Genomic DNA, 23220 nt, shown 5'->3' with positions numbered 1-23220 from the left:
AGACCCCGGCTGGATTCCTGGGTCGGGAAGATCTGCTGGAGAAGAGATAGGCTACCCATTCCAGTATTCTTGGGCTTCCCTTGTGGCTCAGCTGGTAAAGAATCTGCCTTCAGTGCAGGAGACCTGGGTTTGATCCCTGGTTTGGGAAGATCCCCTGGAGAAGGGAAAGGCTACCCACCCCAGTATTCTGGCTGAGAGAATTCAATGAACTGTATAGTCCATGGGGTCGCAAAGAGTCAGACACAACTGAGTGACTTTCACTTTGTTATTATATACACAATGACTACGAAGCACTGCCAGTTCACATGAATAAAAGCAAAGGTCTGTTTCAGCCTATCTGAAAGGGGCCCCAGAGCGACGTCACCTTAGCCGGGCCTCTTCCAGCATGTTGGTGGGCTCCTGGGCAGGCAGGTTTCGGCTGCGGATCTGGGGAGTGGCATCACGTGGTGTTCTGGGCTCAGGCTGTGTTCAAAAGAGGGAAATTTAGATAATCAACAAGGACCTACTGTACAGCACAGAGAACTCAACTCGATATTCTGTAATAACCTAAATGGGAAAAGAATCTGAAAAACAGTTGATCTATGTATATGTATATAACTGAATCACTGCTGTACACCTGAAACTAACATAGCATTGTAAGTCACCAATACTCCAAAACAAAATAAAGATTTTTAAAAGAGAGAGAACATATTTTAGAAGGGAAAAACAAAGCAAACTCCATCCAGGATGCATCAGCAAATCTGATTTGTGATGATCCGATAAAAGCAAGAGAGGCAGCGAGTCAACTCCTCTTAGTCTTTTCCTGTATAAAGTGCCAAGATTCTCCCTTTCTCCCCTCACATTACACCTATATTTTGTTCACAGTCCAAACAATTTCTTATTTCTGATCTACATATAGTATTAGGATAGGAAAACACTGTCAGTCTGACTCAACGAAACTATGAGCCATACCATGTAGGGCTACACAAGACGGACGGGTCACAGTGAATTCTGACAAAATGTGGTCCACTGGAGAAGGGAATGGCAAACCACTTCAGTATTCTTGCCTTGAGAACCCCATGAACAGTATGAAAAGGCAAAATGATAGGATACTGAAAGAGGAACTCCCCAGGTCAAGTAGGTGCCCAAATTGCTACTGGAGATCAGTGGAGAAATAACTCCAGAAAGAATGAAGGGATGGAGCCAAAGCAAAAACACCACCCAGGTGTGGATATAACTGGTGATGGAAGTAAAGTCTGATGCTGTAAAGAACAATATTGCATAGGAACCTGGAATGTTAGGTCCGTGAATCAAGGCAAATTGGAAGTGGTCAAACAGAAGATGACAAGAGTGAACATTGACATTTTAGGAATCAGTGAACTAAAATGGACTGGAATGGGTGAATTTAACTCAGATGACCATTATATCTACTACTGTGCGCAGGAATCCCTCAGAAGAAATGGAGTAGCCATCATGGTCAACAAAAAAAGTCCAAAATGCAATACTTGGATGCAATCTCAAAAATGACGGAATGATCTCTGTTCGTTTCCAAGGCAAACCATTCAATATCACAGTAATCTAAGCCTATGCCCTGACCAGTAATGCTGAAATTGAACAGTTCTATGAACCTACAAGACCTTCTAGAACTAACACTCAAAAAAGATGTCCTTTTCATTATAAGGGACTGGAATGCAAAAGTAGGAAGTCAAGAAACACCTGGAGTAACAGGGAAATTTGGCCTTGGAGTACAGAATGAAGCAGGGCAAAGGCTAATAGAGTTTTGCCAAGAGAATGCACTGGTCATAGCAAACATTCTTTTCCAACAACACAAGAGAAGACTCTACACATAGACATCACCAGATGGTAAATACTGAAATCAGATTGATTATATTCTTTGCAGCCAAAGATGGAGAAGTTCTATACAGTCAGCAAAAACAAGACCGGGAGCTGACTGTGGCTCAGATCATGAACTCCTTATTGCCAAATTCAGACTTCAATTGAAGAAAGTGGGAAAACCACTAGACCATTCAGGTATGACCTAAATCACATCCCTTATGATTATACAGTGGAAGTGAGAAATAGATTCAAGGGATTAGATATGATAGAGGAAAACAATGGAATGGGAAAGACTAAGAGATTTCTTCAAGGAAAGTAGAGATATCATGGAAACATTTCATGAAAAGATGGGCACAATAATGGAAAGAAATGGTATGGACCTAATAGAAGCAGAAGATATTAAGAAGAGGTTGCAAGCATACACAGAAAAACTGTACAAAAAAGATCTTCATGACCTAGATAATCACAATGGTATGATCACTCACCGAGAGCCAGACATCCTGGAATGTGAAGTCAAGTGGGCGATAGGAAGCATTACTATAAACAAAGCTAGTGGAGGTGATGGAATTCCAGTTGAGCTATTTCAAATCATAAAAGGTAATGCTGTGAAAGTGCTGCACTCAATATGCCAGCACATTTGGAAAACTCAGCAGTGGCCACAGGACTGGAAAAGGTCAGGTTTCATTCCAATCCCAAAGAAAGGGAATGCCAAAGAATGCTCAAACTACCGCACAATTGCACTCATCTCACACGCTAGTAAAGTAATGCTCAAAATTCTCCAAGCCAGGCTTCAGCAGTACGTGAACCATGAACTTCCAGATTTTTGAGCTGAATTTAGAAAAGGCAGGGGAACCAGAGATCAAATTGCCAACATCCACTGGATCATGGAAAAAGCAAGAAAGTTCCAGAGAAACATCCGCTTTATTGACTGTGCCAAAGCCTTTGACTGTGTGGATCACAATAAACTGTGGAAAATTCTGAAAGAGATGGGAATACCAGACCATCTTACCTGTTTCTTGAAAAATCTGTATGCAACTGGACATGGAAAAACAGACTGGTTCCAAATCGGGAAAGGAATACATCAAGGCTGTATATTGTCACCCTGCTTATTTAACTTATATGCAGAGTACATCATGACAAACTACTTTGGCCACTTCATGCGAAGAGTTGACTCACTGGAAAAGACCCTGATGCTGGGAGGGATTGGGGGCAGGCGGAGAAGGGGAAGACAGAGGATGAGATGGCTGGATGGTATCACTGACTTGATGGACGTGAGTCTGAGTGAACTCCGGGAGTTGGTGATGGACAGGGAGGCCTGGTGTGCTGCGATTCATGGGGTCACGAAGAGTCAGACACGACTGAGCGACTGAACTGAACTGAACTGAACTGAACTGAACATCATGACAAACACTGGGCTGGATGAAGCACAAGCTAGAACAAGATTGCTGGGAGAAATATCAATAACCTCAGATATGCAGATGACACCACCCTCATGGTAGAAAGTGAGGAACTAAAGAGCCTCTTGATGAAAGTGAAACAGAGTGAAAAAGGTGGCTTAAAACTCAACATTCAGAAAACTAAGATCATGGCATCTAGTCCCATTACTTCATGGCAAATAATGGGGAAACAGTGGAAACAGTGACAGAGTTTATTTTTGGGGGCTCCAAAATCACTGCAGATGGTGATTGCAGCCATGGAATTAAAATACACTTGCTCTTTGGAAGGCAATTTATGACCAAAAGAGACAGCATATTGAAAAGCAGAGACATTATTACTTTGCCAGCAAAGGTCCATCTAGTCAAGGCTATGGTTTTTCCAGTGGTGAGAGTTGGACTATAAAGAAAGCTGAGTGCCGAAGAATTGATGCTTTTAAACTGTAGTGTTGGAGAAGACTCTCGAGAGTCCGTTGGACTACAAGGAGATCCAACCAGTCCATCCTAAAGGAAATCAGTCCTGAATCTTCATTGCAAGGAGTTATGCTGAAGCTGAAGCTCTAATACTTTGGCCACCTGACGTGAAGAACTGAGTCATTTGAAAAGACCCTGATGCTGGGAAAGACTGAAGGTGGGAGAAGAAGGGGATGTCAGAGGATGAGATGGTTGGATGGCATCACCAATTCAATGGACATGTACTTGAGTAGACTCCGGGGGTTGGTGATGGACAGGGAGGCCTGGTGTGCTGCAGATCATGGGGTCACAAAGAGTCAGACACGACTGAGTGACTGAACTGAACTGAACTGATGAAGGAATGAATAAAAGTACGGGTTATATACTTTTTCCAATAAACATCTTAAAAGAAAGACAAATATTAAGAAATCCTAAATATTCTGCCCCAATACAGGGTAGAGAAGAAGGCATAAACTAGGTTTGATTCATAAGATCCTCCTCTATTCCACCCCCGTGAGTTGCATTTACTGATTAAAATTTAAAAAATCATCCCTAAAAAAAGATTCTCCTTTAGACTTTTTTGAAAATATGGCCAAACTTTAGTTCAGAATTTCCACAATTCACTACATAGTACCCAGAGAAACTGCCCCAGATTTTTCCACTCCAGACCCCAGGGTCACTGTCCAGCTTAGGCCAACAGCCCTATTTTACTATTCTTTTCCTTGCCACTGGCTCACTAGAGCAGGCCTGCTACCCAGCAGTATCCATAGGGTTTTCACAAAACACTCTCTTTTGTGGAGGCGTTTCACCTACCAACCCTCTGCTTCCAGCCAAGATATAAAGTGACAATCTCTGCACCTTTTCTCAAAAGCAGAGAAGCACTTAAAGACTCAAATCAGCTTTACATTATTAACTTGGAGAAAACAGGGAAATAGTAACAAAACCTTGCTGAGAAGGTATTTTTTTTAAAAAGGCTGTCCTCTGACCTTTTTTATTATGCTAAAGAGGGTCCCCCACACCCTAAATCCATTCTTCTGGGTGGGACTCAGAAAATGGAATCAAACCAGAGCTATTCCCTTATATAAGATTGCCTGGTCTCCAAAGGTGATCTATTGCAGAGGTTCCCAACCTCCAGGATCTAATGCCTGATGACTGGAGGTGGAGCTTGCATCATAATAGAAATAAAGTGCACAATAAATGTGATGCGCCTGAGTCATCCCTAAATCCACACACCCACCCTCCCTCAACCCAGTCCATGGGAAAACTGTCTTCCATGAAACCAGTCCATGGTGCCAAAAAGGTTGGGGGCTGCTCAATTGGATTTCTTTCCCTAAAGATCTTTTGTTGACTTCAACCCAAGCTCAATCACATTTTTCTTGAAATGGAGAAATGGAGATGGGTTTAGAAAAATTCTCCTAATTAGGCATTTCTAAATTGCTCTAAGGAACAAGATGCTTCATGAAGAAAAGTTTCCTAATATACTAATAGTCTCCTGGAAGGTCACAATAACATAAGTTAAAGGCCCTGAGAAGTCATGTGACAGTGAAACCAATTTAACTTTAATCCAAATATTTTTCAAACATATCTGAACACGGTAGGACCTGTTTTCTCAATAGCTTTCAATGTTCTGCTCAGTTTCACACAAAGCAGACAGATGTCCCCATTTTAGTCCTAGGGTTCACTTAGAACTTTCCCCCATAAATACACAAGGCACACTATTCAATATTCTGTAATAACCTGTATGGGAAAAGAATCTGAAAAAGAAATGATACATGTATAGCTGAATCAACTGGCTCTACACCTGAAACACACTGTAAATCCACTACACTCTCCCCCACCACCAAAAAAGAAGCTTTCCTCTATGAATATTTCAAGTGGCATAGCTTTGAATTTGAGAGACATGTTCTCAAAATCCAGTTGTTACTAGTTGTGTGACTTTAGCCATCACAATTTCTAAATTAAGAGAGGAGCTTCACTGGGAATAAACCTAAAAGAACCTTACAGTTTTCTTTGGTGTCTTGGAGGGGGTCTGTAAGGATGACTTCATGGAAGAGCGTAGGTTCCTGGACATACTGTTGGGTGTTCTCCTTGGAAGCGGGGTTGTGGAAGCCTCTTCCTCCTCACTGTCAGAGTCTGAAATCTCGGCTGCTGGCAGAAACTCTTCATCATTTTGGTCACTTTTACTGTTACCTAAAAACCTAAATGGCAGGACACGTTATTTTCTGATATTCAGTGTGTGAAGTCTAAATAAGAAGCTCCTAACAGGTCAGTGTGGATGCGAGTATTGCAGTCTCTCCTGCAACTGAGCAATATCAGATGTGCTCCAGTTCTTGGGCCCTTGTTACTGAGAAGCTCTGCTAAGGGCTTTATTTATATTATTTCATTAAACCCATCAACAACTTTGTGACTTGTATATTACTGTTTCCATTTTACAGATGAGGAATCCACAGCTTAGAAAGGTTAAGTAATCTTCCCAAGGCTACACAGATAGTATTAGGTTGGTGCAAAAGTAACTTTAGTTTTGCATTGGTGAACTTTGCTGTTTGATATTGTAATACATTCTTAAATACATGTGGTTATGCTATATATCATCTTAATGCGTATTTGTTGCTTCATGTTTTTTTGCTGATGACATTACTTGCTGTTTATTTTATATTTATTTTAGACCTGGGAAATGATGTTAGACAAAAGGCAAATTCAAGCAATTTTCTTATCCGAGTTCAAAATGGGTTGTAAAGCAGCAGAGACAACTCACAGTATCAACAACGCATTTGGCCCAGGAACTGCTAAGCAACATACAGTGCAGTGGTGGTTCAAGAAGTTTCGCAAAGGAACAAAAGCCTTGAAGATGAGGAGCACAGTGACTGGTCATCAGAAGTTGAGAGTGACCAACTGAGAGGATCATCAAGGCTGAAAGTGTTACTTGCTGAGTTGTGTCTGATTCTTTGTGGACCCCGTGGACTGTAGCCTACCGGGCTCCTCTGTCCATGGAATTCTCCAGACAAGAATACTTGAGTGGGTAGTCATTCCTTTCTCCAGGGGATCTTCCCGACCTAGGGATCAAACCTGGGTGTCCTGCATTGCAGGCAGATCCTTCACCATCTGAGTCACCAGGGAAGCCCCTCATTGAAGCTGATCCTCTTACAACTACACAAGAAGTTGCTGAAGAACTTAAAACCGACCTTTCTACATTCTACATTCGGCATTTGAAGCAAACTGGAAAGGTGAAAAAGCTTGATACCTGGGTGCCTCATGAGCTGACCACAAATTTTAAAAATGTCATTTTGAAGTGTCGTCTCTTATCCTACACAACAATGAACCATTTCTCAATCGGATTATGACATACAATGAAAAGTGGATTCTATATGACAACTGGCGACAGCCAGCTCAGAGGATGGACCAAGAAGAAACTCCAAAGCACTTCCCAAAACCAAACTTGCACCAAAAAGAGGTTGTGGTCACTGCTTGATGGTCTGCGGACAGTCTGACCCACTACAGCTTTCTGAATCCCAGCGAAACCATTACATCTGAGACCGATGTTCAGCAAATCAATGAGATGCACCGAAAACTGCAAAGGCTGCAGCCAGCATTGGTCAATAGAAGGGCCCAGTTCTCCACAACAACACCTGACTGTACGATGCACAGCCAACACTTCAAAAGCTGAACGAATTAGGCTCTGAAGTTTTGCCTCATCCACTACATTCACCTGACCTCCTGCCAAACAACTACCACTGCCTCAAGCATCTCAACAACTTTTTGCAGGGAAAACACTTCCACAACCAGCAGGAAGCAGAAATGCTTTCCAAGAGTTTCCTCGAATCCCAAAGCACAAATTTTTACGCTATAGTAGTAAATAAACAAACTTATTTCTCGCTGGCAAAAATGATTTGATTGTAATGGTTCCTATTTTGATTAGTAAAGATGTGTTTGAGCCTAGCTATAATGGTTTAAAATTCATGGTCCAGAACCGCAATTATGTTTGCACCAACCTAATAAATGACAAAGTCAAAGTGAAATCGCTCAGTTGTGTTCGACTCTTTGTGACCCCATGGACTACAGCCTGCCAGGCTCCTCTGTCCATGGGATTTTCCAGGCAAGAATATTGGAGTTGGCTGCCATTTCCTTCTCCAGGGGATCTTCCCAACCCAGAGATCGAACCCAGGTCTCCTGCATTGTAGGCAGATGCTTTTACTGTCTGAGACACCAGGGAAGTCACAAAGTCATAATGACAAAGCCTAGGTTCAAATCCAAGTCTACTAGAATCAAAGTTCATGTTCTTAGGCAACCTACTAATAGTCTTGGTGGGTGTGATGATTATGGGGCCCCGGGAGCCACCTAAGCCCAAGGCAGTGTTTCTTGTCCCTTTCAAACTATGATGTTTATGTGAAATTAACACAATTCCAGACATACTAGGTAAAGGTAAATTTCAATGGATTAGCAAATAAACAAGAAATGTTAAGAAGATTTAAGAAACAGGATTATAGATTTCACAGATGGCAGTGATGTTTTTCTGCCCGCCAAGGAGCAGTCTTACCTAAGCTGCTGCCTAATCCGATTCAAAGTCAAGATAGAACTCTTCCTGCGGATACGGGAAGTAGAGGGAGCTTCATCCCGAACTTCTGGTTCTTTACCCTCCCTGCAAGATATCACAGCAAGATTACGGAAAGCGGTTTTGGGTGCCAGCAGGACTGGAAGTGAGTCAGGTAGCCTAACAGGCTCTTATGCTTTCAGCAGCTACTTTGGAAGGAGCTAAGCAAAATTTGCCAAGAAGTTTATAATGGAAGTTTGACTCAAACCCAGAGATTAAAGTTTGCCAAAAGCTTATCATTTAAAGTAGACTCATCACCTCCACAACTAGAAATCAGAATATATTAATACTAACTCTACATAGAGTTTCTTATTCTTTTTAAATTTCTGATGTATCTATAATTTACTATCTACTCAAGGTTAGTAGCAATGCAGGTGTACTCTCAATGCAAAGCATTTATCAAAAAATCTAGGTAAAGGACTTTACTGGAAGTCCAGTGGTTAAGACTTTGCCTTTCAATGCAGGGGGTGCAAGTTTGATCAAACCAGGTTTGATCCCTAGTTGGTGAACTAAAATTCCATATAACTTGGGGCTAAAAATCTAAAACTTAAACAGAAGCAATATTGTAACAAATTCAACAAAGACATTAAAAATGATACACATTTAAAAAAAAAAACTAAAAAAAAAAAAAGGAAACCAAATAAAATCAGAAAAGCCAGGTGCTAGAGTTTCTGAGCAGGAAACACTAAAATTTCAGGATTGTCATGTCTGTACAGCCCATTATGTACAGACAATGCCCAGTGTCAAACCTCAGAGTTGTTATAGATGCATTATCTTCTTGTATTTTATGTATTTGAAAATGGTTTCCGGTTTTAAAAAACAGAAAGAAACTGACTAAGAAAATCACTGTTAAAATGTGGTTAAGAGCCAAGCAAGCAATGAAATCCAAGACTGTGAAGCAATTCAGGTCTGGGAATTATCTTCTGGAGCAGCAATCCCCAAAGGAAAGCTGGGTATATCAGAATCATCCTAAGAGTGTCTCAAAAATACAGATTCCTGGGCCCAACACTTGGAGACTGATTCACTATATCTGGGGAGAGGCTCAGAAATCTGGATTTTAGAAAAGCTGGTGATTCTGTGACATAGACAGATTCACTGGCTGTGACCCACACATTTCCATCATGTGAAGGATCTTGATTTGCTCTGTGGGAGGCAGGATAACATCCCCAGTCACCTTCTTTTGATGTATTCTGGTTTCAGAATCACAGAAGGCACCACTGAGGATTTCCGTCCCCCGCTGGTAGGAGTAAGTTTTCTTTCTTCACTAGTCTCTGTTGCTTTCAAAGCTGGGACTCGAGTTCTCAGGATCATGCCACGATCAGGTGAAGTCTTCCTGGCATCTCTGGTACAGGAGTGTTGAATCTCTCCAGTTTTCTCTGGGGCTTTCAGAGCTGGAGATGAGGTCTGAGAACCATCAGGCAGAGACCTCTTTGAAGGTGACATGATCTCAGAGAAGGCCACTTTCCGTTTCATTCTTCCAGGAGAATCCAATGAGGCACATGAAGTTGCCTGGGAAATCCTTGTGTTAGGAGTCCTAGGGAAACCTAAGTTCAAGAGAAATCACTATAGACAGTGTGTGAATTTTATAACAAGCACTGTACAGATTGCTAATCTCTTTAGAGATAAATTCTTCCACTGAGTGATACAAAGACATGAATTATCTATATTTGGAATTATTCTATACTATCTTTTCCCAGGTCAGGTAGCTCTTATATTTTTAGTCTCTCTCTTAAAATTCTAAGGGTAATTTTGCTAGCTGAAACAGTTAACTCAGCCTTCATAGATAAATGTTCAAACATCAGGTTTTCCATGAAGTAATCTCCCAGAACAGTTGTTCTCAACCAGGGTGACACTGCACATCCTCAAGCCCCATTCAACCCCATCTGAAATTTATTCCAATGGCTCTGTTGAATAACACCAAGGCCTTACATTTTTTCTTAACCCAGACTATACCAGTGGAGAGATGGATCCTGCAGGCAATCAACTGGGCTTTGAGAGTACACAGAACCACATTTGGGTCTCCTCCAATTTCATCATGATCAAAGGCATCAAGAACCTGGACATTCATTCATAGAGAAATAGCTCATCAATTGAGCTATTAAAATACCAAGGTATATACCAGGTGCTAGGAGACAAAAGTTGAATGAGACCCAATCCTGGTTCCCATCCTAAGATACTCTAGTCTAACAGGGCAGATGAGATGCATAAATGTCTATAATATCAAGTTTAATAATGATCCTAAAGCATCTAGTGCTAATAAATAGGGCTTCCCAGATGGCTCTAATGGTCACCAACCTGCCTGCCAACGCAGGAGACCATAAGAGATGTGGGTTTGATCCCTGGGTCAGGAAGATCCCCTGCAGGGAGGGCATGGCAATCCACTCCAGTATTCTTGCCTGGAGAATCCACTGGACAGACAGGCCTGGCGGGCTACAGTCCATAGGGTCGCAGAGAGTCGGACACGAATAAAGCAACTTAGCTCGCTTGCACACTAATAAATACAGCTCTTGAGACAGGCCTTGAAAGAAAGGCAAAATTTCAACAGAGTTGAAAGGGGAAGGAGGGGGACGAGTGAAGAGAATAACTGAGATTGATGTGAGCTAAGGCAGCGAGACAGGAAAGCACTGGGCGGAGTTCACTTCAGCCACAGCACAGGGTGTGTGTGGAACTGCTGCTGCAGGCAAGGCAAGAAGTCAGCTAGCACCTGTGTGGCAAATACGAGGATAACGCATGTCTAGAATGTCCCAATACCCTAGTCTCCCTTATGTCTCATTTCCCCATCTTTCTGTCAAAAACAATCCATAATATTTTCCTCATAACTGCCACATCTAATTATGTCACTGTGTCAAGTTTAAATTTCTTACCCTAACTTTCAAGGTCCTACAAAATGAACAGTGAAAAAAATACCGCAATTATTTCTAAATGGTGACTGTACAAATTATTTCTTTAGTAGTCGTCTGCATTTCCAGAAAGTTTCATTATGTTCATATTCAGCTCCTAAACATACAGAAACTGTGGGAAATTCTTAAAGAGATGGGAACACCAGACCACCTTACCTGCCTCCTGAGAAACCTGTATGCAGGTCAAGAAGCAACAGTTAGAACTGGACATGGAACAACAGACTGGTTCCAAATAGGAAAAGGAGTACGTCAAGGCTGTATATCCCTGCTTATTTAACTTATATGCAGAGTACATCATGCGAAATGCCAGGCTGAATGAAGCACAAGCTAGAATCAAGATTGCCGGAAGAAATATCAATAATCTCAGATATGCAGATGACATCACCCTTATGGCAGAAAGCGAAGAATTAAAGAGCGTCTTGATGAAAGTGAAAGAGGAGAGTGAAAAAGTTGGCTTAAAACAACATTCAGAAAACTAAGATCATGGCATCTGGTCCCATCACTTCATGGGAAATAGATAGGGAAACAATGGAAACAGTGAGAGACTTTATTTTATTTTTTTGGCTCCAAAATCACTGCAGATGGTGGTTGCAGCCATGAAATTAAGATACTGGCTCCTTGGAAGAAAAGCTATGACCAACCTAGACAGCATGCTAAAAAGCAAAGACATTACTTTGCCAACAAAATTCCGCCTAGTGAAAGTTACGGATTTTCCAGTAGTCATGTATGGATGTGAGAGTTGGACTACAAAGAAAATTGTGTGCCGAAGAATTGATGCTTTTGAACTGTGGTGTTGGAGAAGACTCTTGAGAGTCTTTTGGATAGCAAGGAGAATCAACCAGGCCATCCTAAAGGAAATCAGTCCTGAACAGTCACTGGAAGGACTGATGCTGAAGCTGAAACTACCTGATGTGAAGAACTGAATCGCTGGAAAAGACCCTGACTCTGGGAAAGATTGAAGGCGGGAGGAGAAGGGGACATCAGAGGATGAGATGCTTGTATAGCATCATCAACTCGATGAACATGAGTTTGAGCAGGCTCCAGGAGTTGGTGATGGACAGGGAAGCCTGGCGTGCTACAGTCCATGCGGTTGCAGACAGTCAGACAGGACTGAGTGACTGAACTGAACTGAACTGAAACATACATTATACTAAGAAGTTTCAAGACTACTCAATGAACTTGGCACAGAAACAAAAAAATTAAGGACACATAATAGGATGAGGATGAGCTCATAGAATGGCCATGGAGTAGCTTCCAGACACATTATTAGCGAAAAAACTTAAGAGGGAAAATAATACATCCAGTATAATGCTCTACTGGCTAAGAAATAATGGGAAATAAAATTAGGAGAAAAATAAACCGGAAACTAATAAAATTTATTACAAAAAGATGAGGCAGAATCAGGGTGAGAGGATAAAGAAAGGGATGGGGCTTCTCTGAGGACACTTGTCTTATTTTGACTCTGTGCTAATGTTTCACATGTTTTATAAGTCAAAGATGGGAAAAGCCCTAAAATTAAACATAAATGAAAGAACTTAACTGTATATCACCAATAAATAACGATTAGCAGAACTAAAATATTTAATCAAAGTAACATTACTCCCTCAGTGGAATATATTCTAAAAATATAAAGAATAACAAATTAATTACAATTTGGAATTATGCAACGTGGGAAGGATGGGAAGAACCCTGTGGTGTAGATTAGAAGTATCAGTATGAATTTAAGAGTTTTAAGATTATAACAAATACATATATATAGTTCTTAGTTCTTCCGCTAAGGATCTAAAAGCAATGTCACCTTAGTAGCTGGGCTCTTAAAGAATTAGCTGATTATAGGGCTTAACATTAGTAATCATTAAGAAAATGTTAATAATGACATACTACCTCACACCCATTAGGATAGCCACAATCAAAGCCACGGAAAATAACAATATAAAATAACAAGATCTAAATACTTAGTGAGGACGTGGGGAAATGGAACTCTAGGATTATTGATGAGAATGTAAAAAGAAAATTGATGCAGCTGTCATGGTTCCATTTCTGAGTACATATTCAAAATGAAGGCAGGGACTCGATATGATATTTGTAAATTCAATTTCATAGCAGCATTAGTCACAATAGCCAAAAGGTGGAAGAAACCCACATGTCCACTGACAGGTGAATGAATAAATAAAATGTGGTATATATGTACAATGGCTATGATTCAGCCTTAAAAAAAGAGTAAATCTTACTCCAACAAGCCAAAGCAATCTTGAGAAAGATGAACAAAGCTGGATGCATCATAGTCCCTGATTTGAAGCTATATTATTGGGCTGGCCAAAAGCGTCATTCAGGTTTTTCCGTAAGATGGCATCAAGAAACCCAAATGAACCTTTTGGCCAACCCAATACAAAGCAATAAGTAATCCAAATACTTTGGTTTTGGCATTAAAAACAGACACACAGATCAATGGAACAGAATGGAAAGCCCAGAAGCAAACCCAAGTATATATGGTCAATTAATTTACAACAAAGGAGACAAGAATAAACAAAACGTAGAAAGGTGGTTGCCAGAGGATGCGGCACGAGGGAATGGGAAGTTACTGCTTAAAGGTTGGAAAGACTGTTTTAGAAGATGAGGATGGTTATACAACAGTGTGAATGTACTTCATGCCACTGATCTGTACATTTTTTAAAATGATGAAAATGGTCAATCTTACATGACACATATTTCAAGATATGTCCAATCAGTACTTGACCCAATGCTGCATAACTCAGTGCTGTATCGTAGCATGAATTAATATTTTACCATTTTTCTTTAGCCTGAATACTGCCCATTATCACCCATTTCACACTTACTGCTGAGCTCCAGCCTCTTCCTCGCCCTTGGGGTGACAGGATGGGAAGCAGTGTGACGAGATTTGGAAGTGGAATGCCTTGACTCGATCCTTTTGACTGCATGTTCTGTTGTGGTCCAAAAAGGGCTTTCTGCACTCTTAGTTTTGGCTTCCATGGACTTCTGGTATCTATGATTATCTTCTTGAAGCTTATTCAACTGAGCAAATACTTCTGGAGGTAGTGGTTTGAATTTTTTCTCATTCCAAGATAGTTTCACAAAGAATGTCTTCTCATTTTTCAGATCTATAGGCATGACTTCATCTGGGGCTAAAGCTACTACCTGAATTTAGGAAGTAGAGAAGACAGAAAGAAAGGAGAAGCAACAGAGTCAAGGAATGCTCTATGAGTGCTATGATTAAAAAGCATGTAAGTCTGCATTACCTGGAACATTACTTTTCTAGATAAAACAGTCATGAACACGATATAGCATATTTCCAGACTCCTCCTTGCTGATACAAATCCCTCATGTTGTTTTTTCAATCCATTTTATTCACCGAGGCCAGATTTCCCCACAAAAACTTCTCTAAGCATAGTCTACAATGCTTCAATAACCTACCGTGGTTACCCACTCTAGCAAGATCGGATTACTTAAATTGATTTGCAGTGAGTTCTAAATCTGACCCCACTTTATCTCGAGTCTTCAGTACTCTTCAAAATGGCTTCCCACCACTAGTCGACTGTGGCTTGTCAGTCCTGCTCATTCCTGCCTAAACGCCTTCTCTGCCTTTCCAAATCCACCCATCTAGCTGCTTCAACTTCTACATCCGCCTTTCACTTCTTTACTCATTTAACTCAAAGGTTATTTTGTGGCACACAATATGCTGAGCCCACAGATTGGAAAAATCTGATTATAGTCCTGCCAAACCATGGTTTCCTTGCCCTACTAACCACCTAATCACATCATGACCTAAACCCATTTTGGAGGGCTTAAGTAGCTTGTTCAGTCATGTCCAACTTTGTGACCCCATGGACAGTACAGTCCATGGAATTCTCCAGGCCAGAATACTGGAGTGGGTAACCTTCATTCCCTTCTCCAGGGGATCTTCCCAACCCAGGGATCGAACCCAGGTCTCCCACATTGCAGGCGGATTCTTTACCAGCTGAGTCACCAGGGCTGGAATCAAGATTGCCGCGAGAAATATCAATAACCTCAGATATGCAGATGACACCACCCTTATGGCAGAAAGTGAGGAGGAGCTAAAAAGCCTCTTGATCAAAGTGAAAGAGGAGAGTGAAAAAGTTGGCTTAAAGCTCAACATTCAGAAAACGAAGATCATGGCATCTGGTCCCATCACTTCATGGGAAATAGATGGGGAAATGGTAGAAACAGTCAGACTTTATTTTTGGGGGCTCCAAAATCACTGCAGATGGTGACTGCAGCCATGAAATTAAAAGACGCTTACTCCTTGGAAGAAAAGTTATGACCAACCTAGATAGCATATTCAAAAGCAGAGACATTACTTTGCCGACTAAGGTCCGTCTAGTCAAGGCTATGGTTTTTCCTGTGGTCATGTATGGATGTGAGAGTTGGACTGTGAAGAAGGCTGAGCGCCAAAGAATTGATGTGTTTGAACTGTGGTGTTGGAGGAGACTCTTGAGAGTCCCTTGGACTGCAAGGAGATCCAACCAGTCCATTCTGAAGGAGATCAACCCTGGGATTTCTTTGGAAGGAATGATGCTGAAGCTGAAGGAAGCTCCAGTACTTTGGCCACCTCATGCGAAGAGTTGACTCATTGGAAAAGACTCTGCTGCTGGGAGAGATTGGGGGCAGGAGGAGAAGGGGACGACCGAGGATGAGATGGCTGGATGGCATCACGGACTCGATGGATGTGGGTCTGGGTGAACTCCAGGAGATGGTGATGGACAGGGAGGCCTGGTGTGCTGCAATTCATGGGGTCGCAAAGAGTCGGACACGACTGAGTGACTGAACTGAACTGAACTGAACTGAAGTAGCTTGAGAAATAACCCACACCCTAGTCTCCAGTGTCCCAGCTCAGCCTACACCTCATTAGAACCTGATTTATCATAAAATCCCATAACATATATTTGCCTATAGCAATTAGCACTCTTTGTACTAGTCCTCATTTAAGCAAGCATATTCAGTCTCATAATACTTTATGCCTGCCACAATCATAGCTAAATATAATTTCCCACGGAGATACTTTTGCCAATTTCTGTTCTTCCCTCAGGTCACAACCTAAATGTCACTTCCTCCCGAAGGGTCCCAACACATGTTATGTGCTTTCAGTAAATATTTGTTGAAAGGGAAGTAGGCAGGCAAGCAGGGACAATGACAAACAGGAAAAATTCATTTCTTTGAGGTAAACTAAAGCTAGTAATATATTTGAGGCCATGCAGTTTAGGAGTCAAGTCATAAACAAGCTTCACAATAGAACTGAAGATCAAAGTACCACCTACCCGCACACAGCCAATGATGGTCTCAACACTAATGTTTCTGTCACAGGTCGGGTTGTCATACCAGAATATCTCTTGTGCGTCAGGCTTCCGGCCCAGTAAGTGCTGTTTACAGATAGGGACTTCACAGAATCGGATAAACCACTGTACTCGAGCACGTTTTTTGGAAAGAAGTTCAGAATCTAGGAAGGACAGATGGAAAAGGTAAGGTTAAGAAAACACGATAACATTTCATTAAGCACTTCTTATGTGCCAGACACTGTGCTAAGTACTTGATAATACTTGATTAATACATTATCCTTAATCCTCACAATAATTGTACAAGGCAGACACTAAGGCTGTCTCCCATTTACAGGTAAAGTAATCCATTACAGAGACCTTAAGTGATGTGTCAAAGGTCACAGGACCAACCAGCTTGCTGACTCCACCCAGCACCCATGTTCTTCTCATTTTGCCCCATTCCCAATGGTGTCATCAGTCACCAAATAAATTATAAAAGGCATTTGAGAGGAGCAATTCTAATCACAGGCACTGAGCAAATTTTGCAAATCTGTGGAAAACTCCCAGTAAGACTCAGAGCATAAGCTACTGAGATGACTTCTGGCCAATATATGCTTGCAGTCTTCAGCTTTATCATTGTAATGTACTGTTAACATCACTCCATACCAGTCTTAGCTCCAAGTGAAAGCACATACACGCATTAGTGCCACTATCATCATTGCCTCCTGTCTTCCTTATCTTGTTTCAGAGAAAGACTGGAGCCATTCGATGCAGCACAATTCACAAATTCTAGTATCTATACAGAAAGGTCCAAACCACATATACAAAAGCCCACCCTGCTGACGTGCTCCCCCTAGTGGACGTTAGATTGATGACGTTCTCCTCCATACTTGGTGAAGAATCTTTGTCTCTGCAATGTAAAACATCTTCATCCACTCTATCAGTTCTTTTAGGCACAAACTGCCACAGGCTAGGACTAACTACTACATACTCTTCTCCTAGCTTTTGGAAGAGGCAGTTTTATATAGTTTAAGTTGTTATCCTTCATCTTCCTTTTGGAATTCTGCCCCATTTCTCCTTTTCAGTGCTCTTCTCTACTCTGCAGAGGGTTAATAGCAGAGAAAATTAGCAGCAGCTTGAGTGTGGCCTTGCAGGTCCCATTTAACACTCCTTTCCCTTTGGCTTCTCCAGCTTTAAGGGCAGTAGTGGCTTTCTGCCCTTATTGATCTCTGGAAAGCACCAATGTTTGCTCTCCTACCTTCTCAACACTTGAATACAAGTCCCTCTGTGTAAATAATACACCTCGTGTTTTTGTTTTTCTGACGGAACATCAATCAACTAATACACAATCCAACTTAAGAACTCCCCGGTAAAAGTAACTTTGCATGCAAAATTACTGACTTCCTGATGCCAAAATAAAGGACACATTTCTATTAGAGTGCAAATCATCTATTTTTTCCCTTCCCCCCTTCCTAAATCATCCTTTCCACTTCACCAATCCTGCCTTCCCGGCCATTCTCACCCACTCCTAAAAACAATGGACAAGCTAAATTATTGAGCCCCTCCTCCCCCCAAATCCCACTCTTTCCCAGTACTACTCTAGTGAGTAAAGACGTTCACTAGGTAGAAGAGGGTACACCTGGTGCTTAAGTGACCCCATATGCACACCCGATATACTGCTCTGAGCAGAGGAATCAGTAACCACCCTTCTCCCCCATCATGGAGTACTTCCCAATCATTCACAACAAGGAATGCTTTTCATTCCAGCCCCAAACTCACCATCTTCAAACAACTCAACCAATTTAGCAACGTATGGATTTTCATCATCATCCCCCTCAATCAACACAAACTGTCCAACTTGGATGTGAATCTCAGTCGAATAACCTTCTCTTTTCACACTGATCTCTCTAGGAAATGACAGAGAAACAAGTTAGGAAATCTCGTAGGGTGGGCCAAGCTCTTCAGACCTCTTGGCACAGAAGAATATGCTCTTTAACTGGAAAATCTCCTGAATAGTTTTTCTCTGCTGACCAATTATACTAGAAACCAATATACCAGTCATATGCAAGTATAGATGAAATGAGTTAAATGAATTGTTTTAGCATGGATGATTAATCCAGAGGCCTCCTTATGAAACCTAACTTCTCTCAGTTATTCACAAAGAACAACAAACACTTCCTAAGACATGAAAGCTGCCCAAGAGCAACATCAAATTGTTCAGAGAAGTCTTGGGTGAAGAGGATATAGTAACATCTAATCCTACCCTGCTATCATGCAGAATTACACAGAACCTATCTGAAATAGGTAAGACAGTCTCATACATATCAAATTTTATTAACCTGACATAATGTCTTCCTGTATCACTAGCTGCTCTATTTATGCTACTATCTTCTTCCATTAAACAAACCCCTGCTGCCTTATTGTCATTTCATATGGGTCTTCCCTGGTGGCTCGGAGGTTAAAGTGTCTGCCTGCAATGCAGGAGACCTGGGTTCGATCCCTGGGTCGAGAAGATCCCTTGGAGAAGGAAATGGCAACCCACTCCAGTATTGTTGCCTGGAGAATCCCATGGACGGAGGAGCCTGGTGGGCTACAGTCCACGGGGTCGCAAAGAGTCAGACACGACTGAGCGAGTTCACTTTCACTTTCACTCTTCTGGGTCAGGAAGATCCCCTGGAGAAAGGAATGGCTACCCACTCCAGTACTCTTGTCTGGAGAATCGCATGAACAGAAGAGCCTGGTGGGCTACAGTCCATGCAGTCGCAGAGTCAGACATGACTGAGTATCCATAAGCACACACACATACACTCCTCAACCTACAATAACTAGGACACTTTGGATACAAGTTATTAACAGCTTAGCTTGGAGAAGCTATTAGTTTCAGTACTAAAGAATTCTATCACTCACTTGTAGGTTTGGTAGTGTAGTTTTTGATCCAACAATGGCCTGCCAACCCACGAATAAGTTTGTCTGGTCCTCAGTCTTGCAGAACAGTACGCCATGGCTCCTGTGTAAAAGTCACTAACTCTGAGTTAACATGACAAGCTCTGATGAATTCTAGGGCACAGTTCCTGCCTTCAATGGGTTCAGCCTTCTTTTCTGCCCCTACCACACTCCCACACATTTTAGCCTTAGAAGAAAAACTTTTTGAGGAAAAATTCAAGCTCTATGAAGATCAAACATAGGCAATTCAGCATTATCTGGTACTGTGCCTTATCTCTTCCTATCCAGGGAAACAGAAAGGTCAATATAAGAAACTACAGATATTTAGAAGTACTTGGCACAGGGCATAATGAGATAAGAAACATCTACCAACGTGAAACTAAAAGCCAGCAATATAGTAGTTTTAACATTTATAACATTTATAACCTAGGCAGGGATGAAATAAAAATGCACGGAAGGACAACTAACAGTACAGAGCCAAGAGAAAGAGCCAGAAAGGCTAAGGTAAAGGACCAGGTCTTTTGACTGTTCCGGGAGGGTTTCTTAGAGGGGTTTTCTAAACTGAATATTGAATAATGGATAACTATTTGATAAGATGGATGAAATGAGGGTTTCCAAGGGGTGGAGGGAAAAACATGCAAGAGACATTTGGGGGAATGGCAATGGGTTTTATCAAATGTATCATTCCACTTACATTAAAAACAAAACAAAATCCCAGTGGCACTAACCTGTACTGCTCTGGCAGTTGGAAGGAGTATTTTTCTTTGCAACTGACAGGTCCTAGATATAAGTACTGTGAATAGATGAAAAGAAACAATTGTATTAAAGCACATGAAAAAAAAAGACATTTTACTGACAATGCTGAAATGTGAATGAAAAATCCAAACATATTTAACAATCTTTACAATTTGGAAGCAACAATCTCCTAGTCCTAATAATAATGCCAATTCATCATCTTAAGTTTGCTATTAAGAAAATAATAACTTTCCTTTAAATTCAATGCTTTTCTTATAGAGCTAAAGTTTGCCAAAACTGGGTTAAAAAAAATTTTTTTTAATCCAGTCTGACAGAATACTCTGACTTACTGAGAGAGGGACCAATAATTTCAGTCCATGTCGAAAACAATAGAATTAGAACAGTATATAGACATCCTGATTAAATAAGCTGATTTCCTAAAGTCCAGTAGCATTATGTCCTACATTCTACTTGGGAACATTTTGACCCATAAAATTTTCTGCTTTTAAAAAATGTATTTTTTTAATACACTGTGAGGAAACTAATTAGCAAAAGAAGATATCGAGTCAGTAAATGCATAGCTTACAAATGATGCCTCAATGATTACTATTAGGAACATTTAGAGTGTAATTCACAACACAGTACTACTAAAATCAATCTAATTTTTACAAAATACATCGTAGAAATGAACAAACAGCAGACCGAGGAGTTAACACAGGTTGGAGACTTGGGTTCAAGTAAAAAATGCATTTGCATTCATTATATCCAATAATCTTTTGATAAAATATTAATAAAAGTGTTTGGATCTCAATAAATGTCCAAGGGAATATATTAACTCTAACTTCAATATATGTTCCTTTTAATGGAAGATGTAACATGGAACTATTAGAAGTTCCTTGGAACTTTTCACCTTTCCACAATGAAATCAGGCAAAATAGGCTACTGAGGTACAGACAAAAGATCCAAGTAAATAAGTTCAATCATTTTTGAAAAATACGGAATATCACTGAGAGTGATATTATAGCAAATTGGAATCTCCCAACACATTTTCTTCCCTGGTGGCTCAGATGGTAAAGAATTCACCTGCAATGCGGGAGACCTGGGTTCAATCCCTGGGTTGGGGAGATCCCCTGGAGAAGGGACCGGCTACCCACTCCAGTATTCGGGCCTGGAGAATTCCATGGACTGTGGAGTCACAAAGAGTCCCTGGGGTCCATGGGGTCGCAAAGAGGCAGACATGACTGAGCGACTTTCACGCAACATATTTTCTACAATTCTTGAATAATCTAACTGAAGAATAGATGCCCTGACTTGTCACATTATCTATGATATTTGGTTACACTGGCACAGGGATCTCATTTTTCAAACCAAAAACTGGCATACAGAAGGACTATCTCCATACTCCTCAGGTTTTCATGTGTATCTAAGGGTATCAGATCCATGCTTTCAATGATTTTAAATAGAGACAATATTTTAGCTTACTAAAGCAGGCATCCTAGTTCAAAAACTAAACCAAAATTAAATTTAACACTCCTTTTCTAGATCATGAGCTCTATATACTGAGACCAGTATAAGCATATCTGTATGCAAGGGTGGATGATTTACCAAAGGCTGAGAAGGCAGGAGTACCAGAAGGCTCTCTGGGCCTGGATTACATAACTGCCCCATCTTGGTCTATCCCTACGCTTCAGGACTGCTTTTCTGAATCTCAAGCACACCATGGTTGTTAGTCCCCTCAGACTTAGACAGTTGCTGTTCTCTCTACTTGCATATCTTTGCAGGGATGGCTCAGGTCTCAGTGCCAGTAAAACTTCCTCACATAGGCCTTCACTGATGCCCAATGGAAAGTTACTCCCCACCCCTTTATACTGTCCTTCAAGGTCAAATTCTATTGCACCACTCTATTATCAAAGCAATAACCTTTATATTACTTTATTTTCTGTACTTTCTACATCAGAATGTTAACTTCCAAAAGAGCAGGGATCTTGGGACCTTGCTTGTCTGTTCATAACTGCATCCCCAGGGCCTAGGTTAAGACTTCACACATAATAGGTGACCAAATGAATGAACGAATGAACAGGTTTTTAAAAATCATTTGGACAATACCAGATGTGATAAGGATGCAGAGCGGCCAGAACTCTCATACACTGATGGAGCGTGTATAAATGAGAAAGTGGAAAACTGACAGTGTCTACTCAAACTGAACATGTGCATATCTTATGATCCAGTAGTTCCAACAAAATATATTCAACAGAAAAACAAACAAACCATCAAAGGAACACGAACCAGAATGGCTGTAGCAGCACTATAAAGCAGTGAAATTAAACCAATCACGACTGTACACATGAGGAAAATCTTACAAAATAACCATGAGCTAAAGGAATCAGACACCAGAAAAATACATAGTATGTTGATTCCATTTATACAAAGCTCAAAAGCAGGTAAAAGTAACCTATGATGCTAGAAGTTGGACTAAAAGGAAACCTCAGTGACTGAAAGGAAGCACAGTGAGGGAATGGGGTGCTTCTAGAATGCAGGTTACACAGGTATGTTTTCTTCAAAACAACTCACTGCACTGTATGCTTATGATGTGAATTTTCTATATGTAAGTTATTTTTCCATGAAAAGTTCAAAAAATTAATCAGGATTCCTTCTGAAGAGGCAGCACTTTCCTACCCTTGACCCAGCATTGCATCTCATCATCAGCAAAGAGATTTCCCAACAGGAGTGATGAACAGAGTGGAAAGGCAGGCCAGATTTGGCCCAGTGAAGACTTTGGCTTCTAGGAGACACGTATTACAGGCTCAATGTCGAAGATACCAGAAATCTTGAACATACACACCATCTAGTCCAGGAGCCACACCCAAGAAAAACAGATATGAGTTGCAGAAAAAAAAAAAAAATGTCCGTGCTCACTCACATCCGACTCTTTGCAACCCTATGAACTAGAGCCCACCGGGCTCCTCTGTCCATGGGATTTTCTCAGCAAGAATACTGGAATGGGTTGCCATTTCCTCCTCCAGGGATCTTCCTGACCCAGGGATAGAACCCATGTCTCTGGG

At 41.1% G+C, this 23220-nt stretch overlaps 1 protein-coding gene across 1 annotated transcript in view; it reads right to left on the bottom strand.

Moving 5' to 3' along the window:
* Window positions 1–23220, bottom strand: part of ORC1 (origin recognition complex subunit 1) — a 35768-nt gene that overhangs the window by 10797 nt on the left and 1751 nt on the right. Inside the window, exons 2-10 of the mRNA XM_068965761.1 lie at window positions 20152–20216; window positions 19388–19487; window positions 18260–18387; window positions 16484–16662; window positions 13999–14345; window positions 9464–9808; window positions 8236–8337; window positions 5704–5899; window positions 365–462 (exon numbers count right to left, since the gene is read on the bottom strand). Of these exons, the coding sequence (XP_068821862.1) occupies window positions 365–462; window positions 5704–5899; window positions 8236–8337; window positions 9464–9808; window positions 13999–14345; window positions 16484–16662; window positions 18260–18387; window positions 19388–19482 (1490 nt within the window). The 5' untranslated portion in view covers window positions 19483–19487; window positions 20152–20216. The remainder of the gene's footprint in view (window positions 1–364; window positions 463–5703; window positions 5900–8235; window positions 8338–9463; window positions 9809–13998; window positions 14346–16483; window positions 16663–18259; window positions 18388–19387; window positions 19488–20151; window positions 20217–23220) is intronic.

This window comes from Capricornis sumatraensis, chromosome 2 (assembly GCF_032405125.1).
Source record: "Capricornis sumatraensis isolate serow.1 chromosome 2, serow.2, whole genome shotgun sequence".
Classification (NCBI taxonomy): Eukaryota; Metazoa; Chordata; class Mammalia; order Artiodactyla; family Bovidae; genus Capricornis; species Capricornis sumatraensis.
Note: the sequence above shows the minus strand (reverse complement) of the source record. Positions and strands in the feature narration are given on the sequence as shown.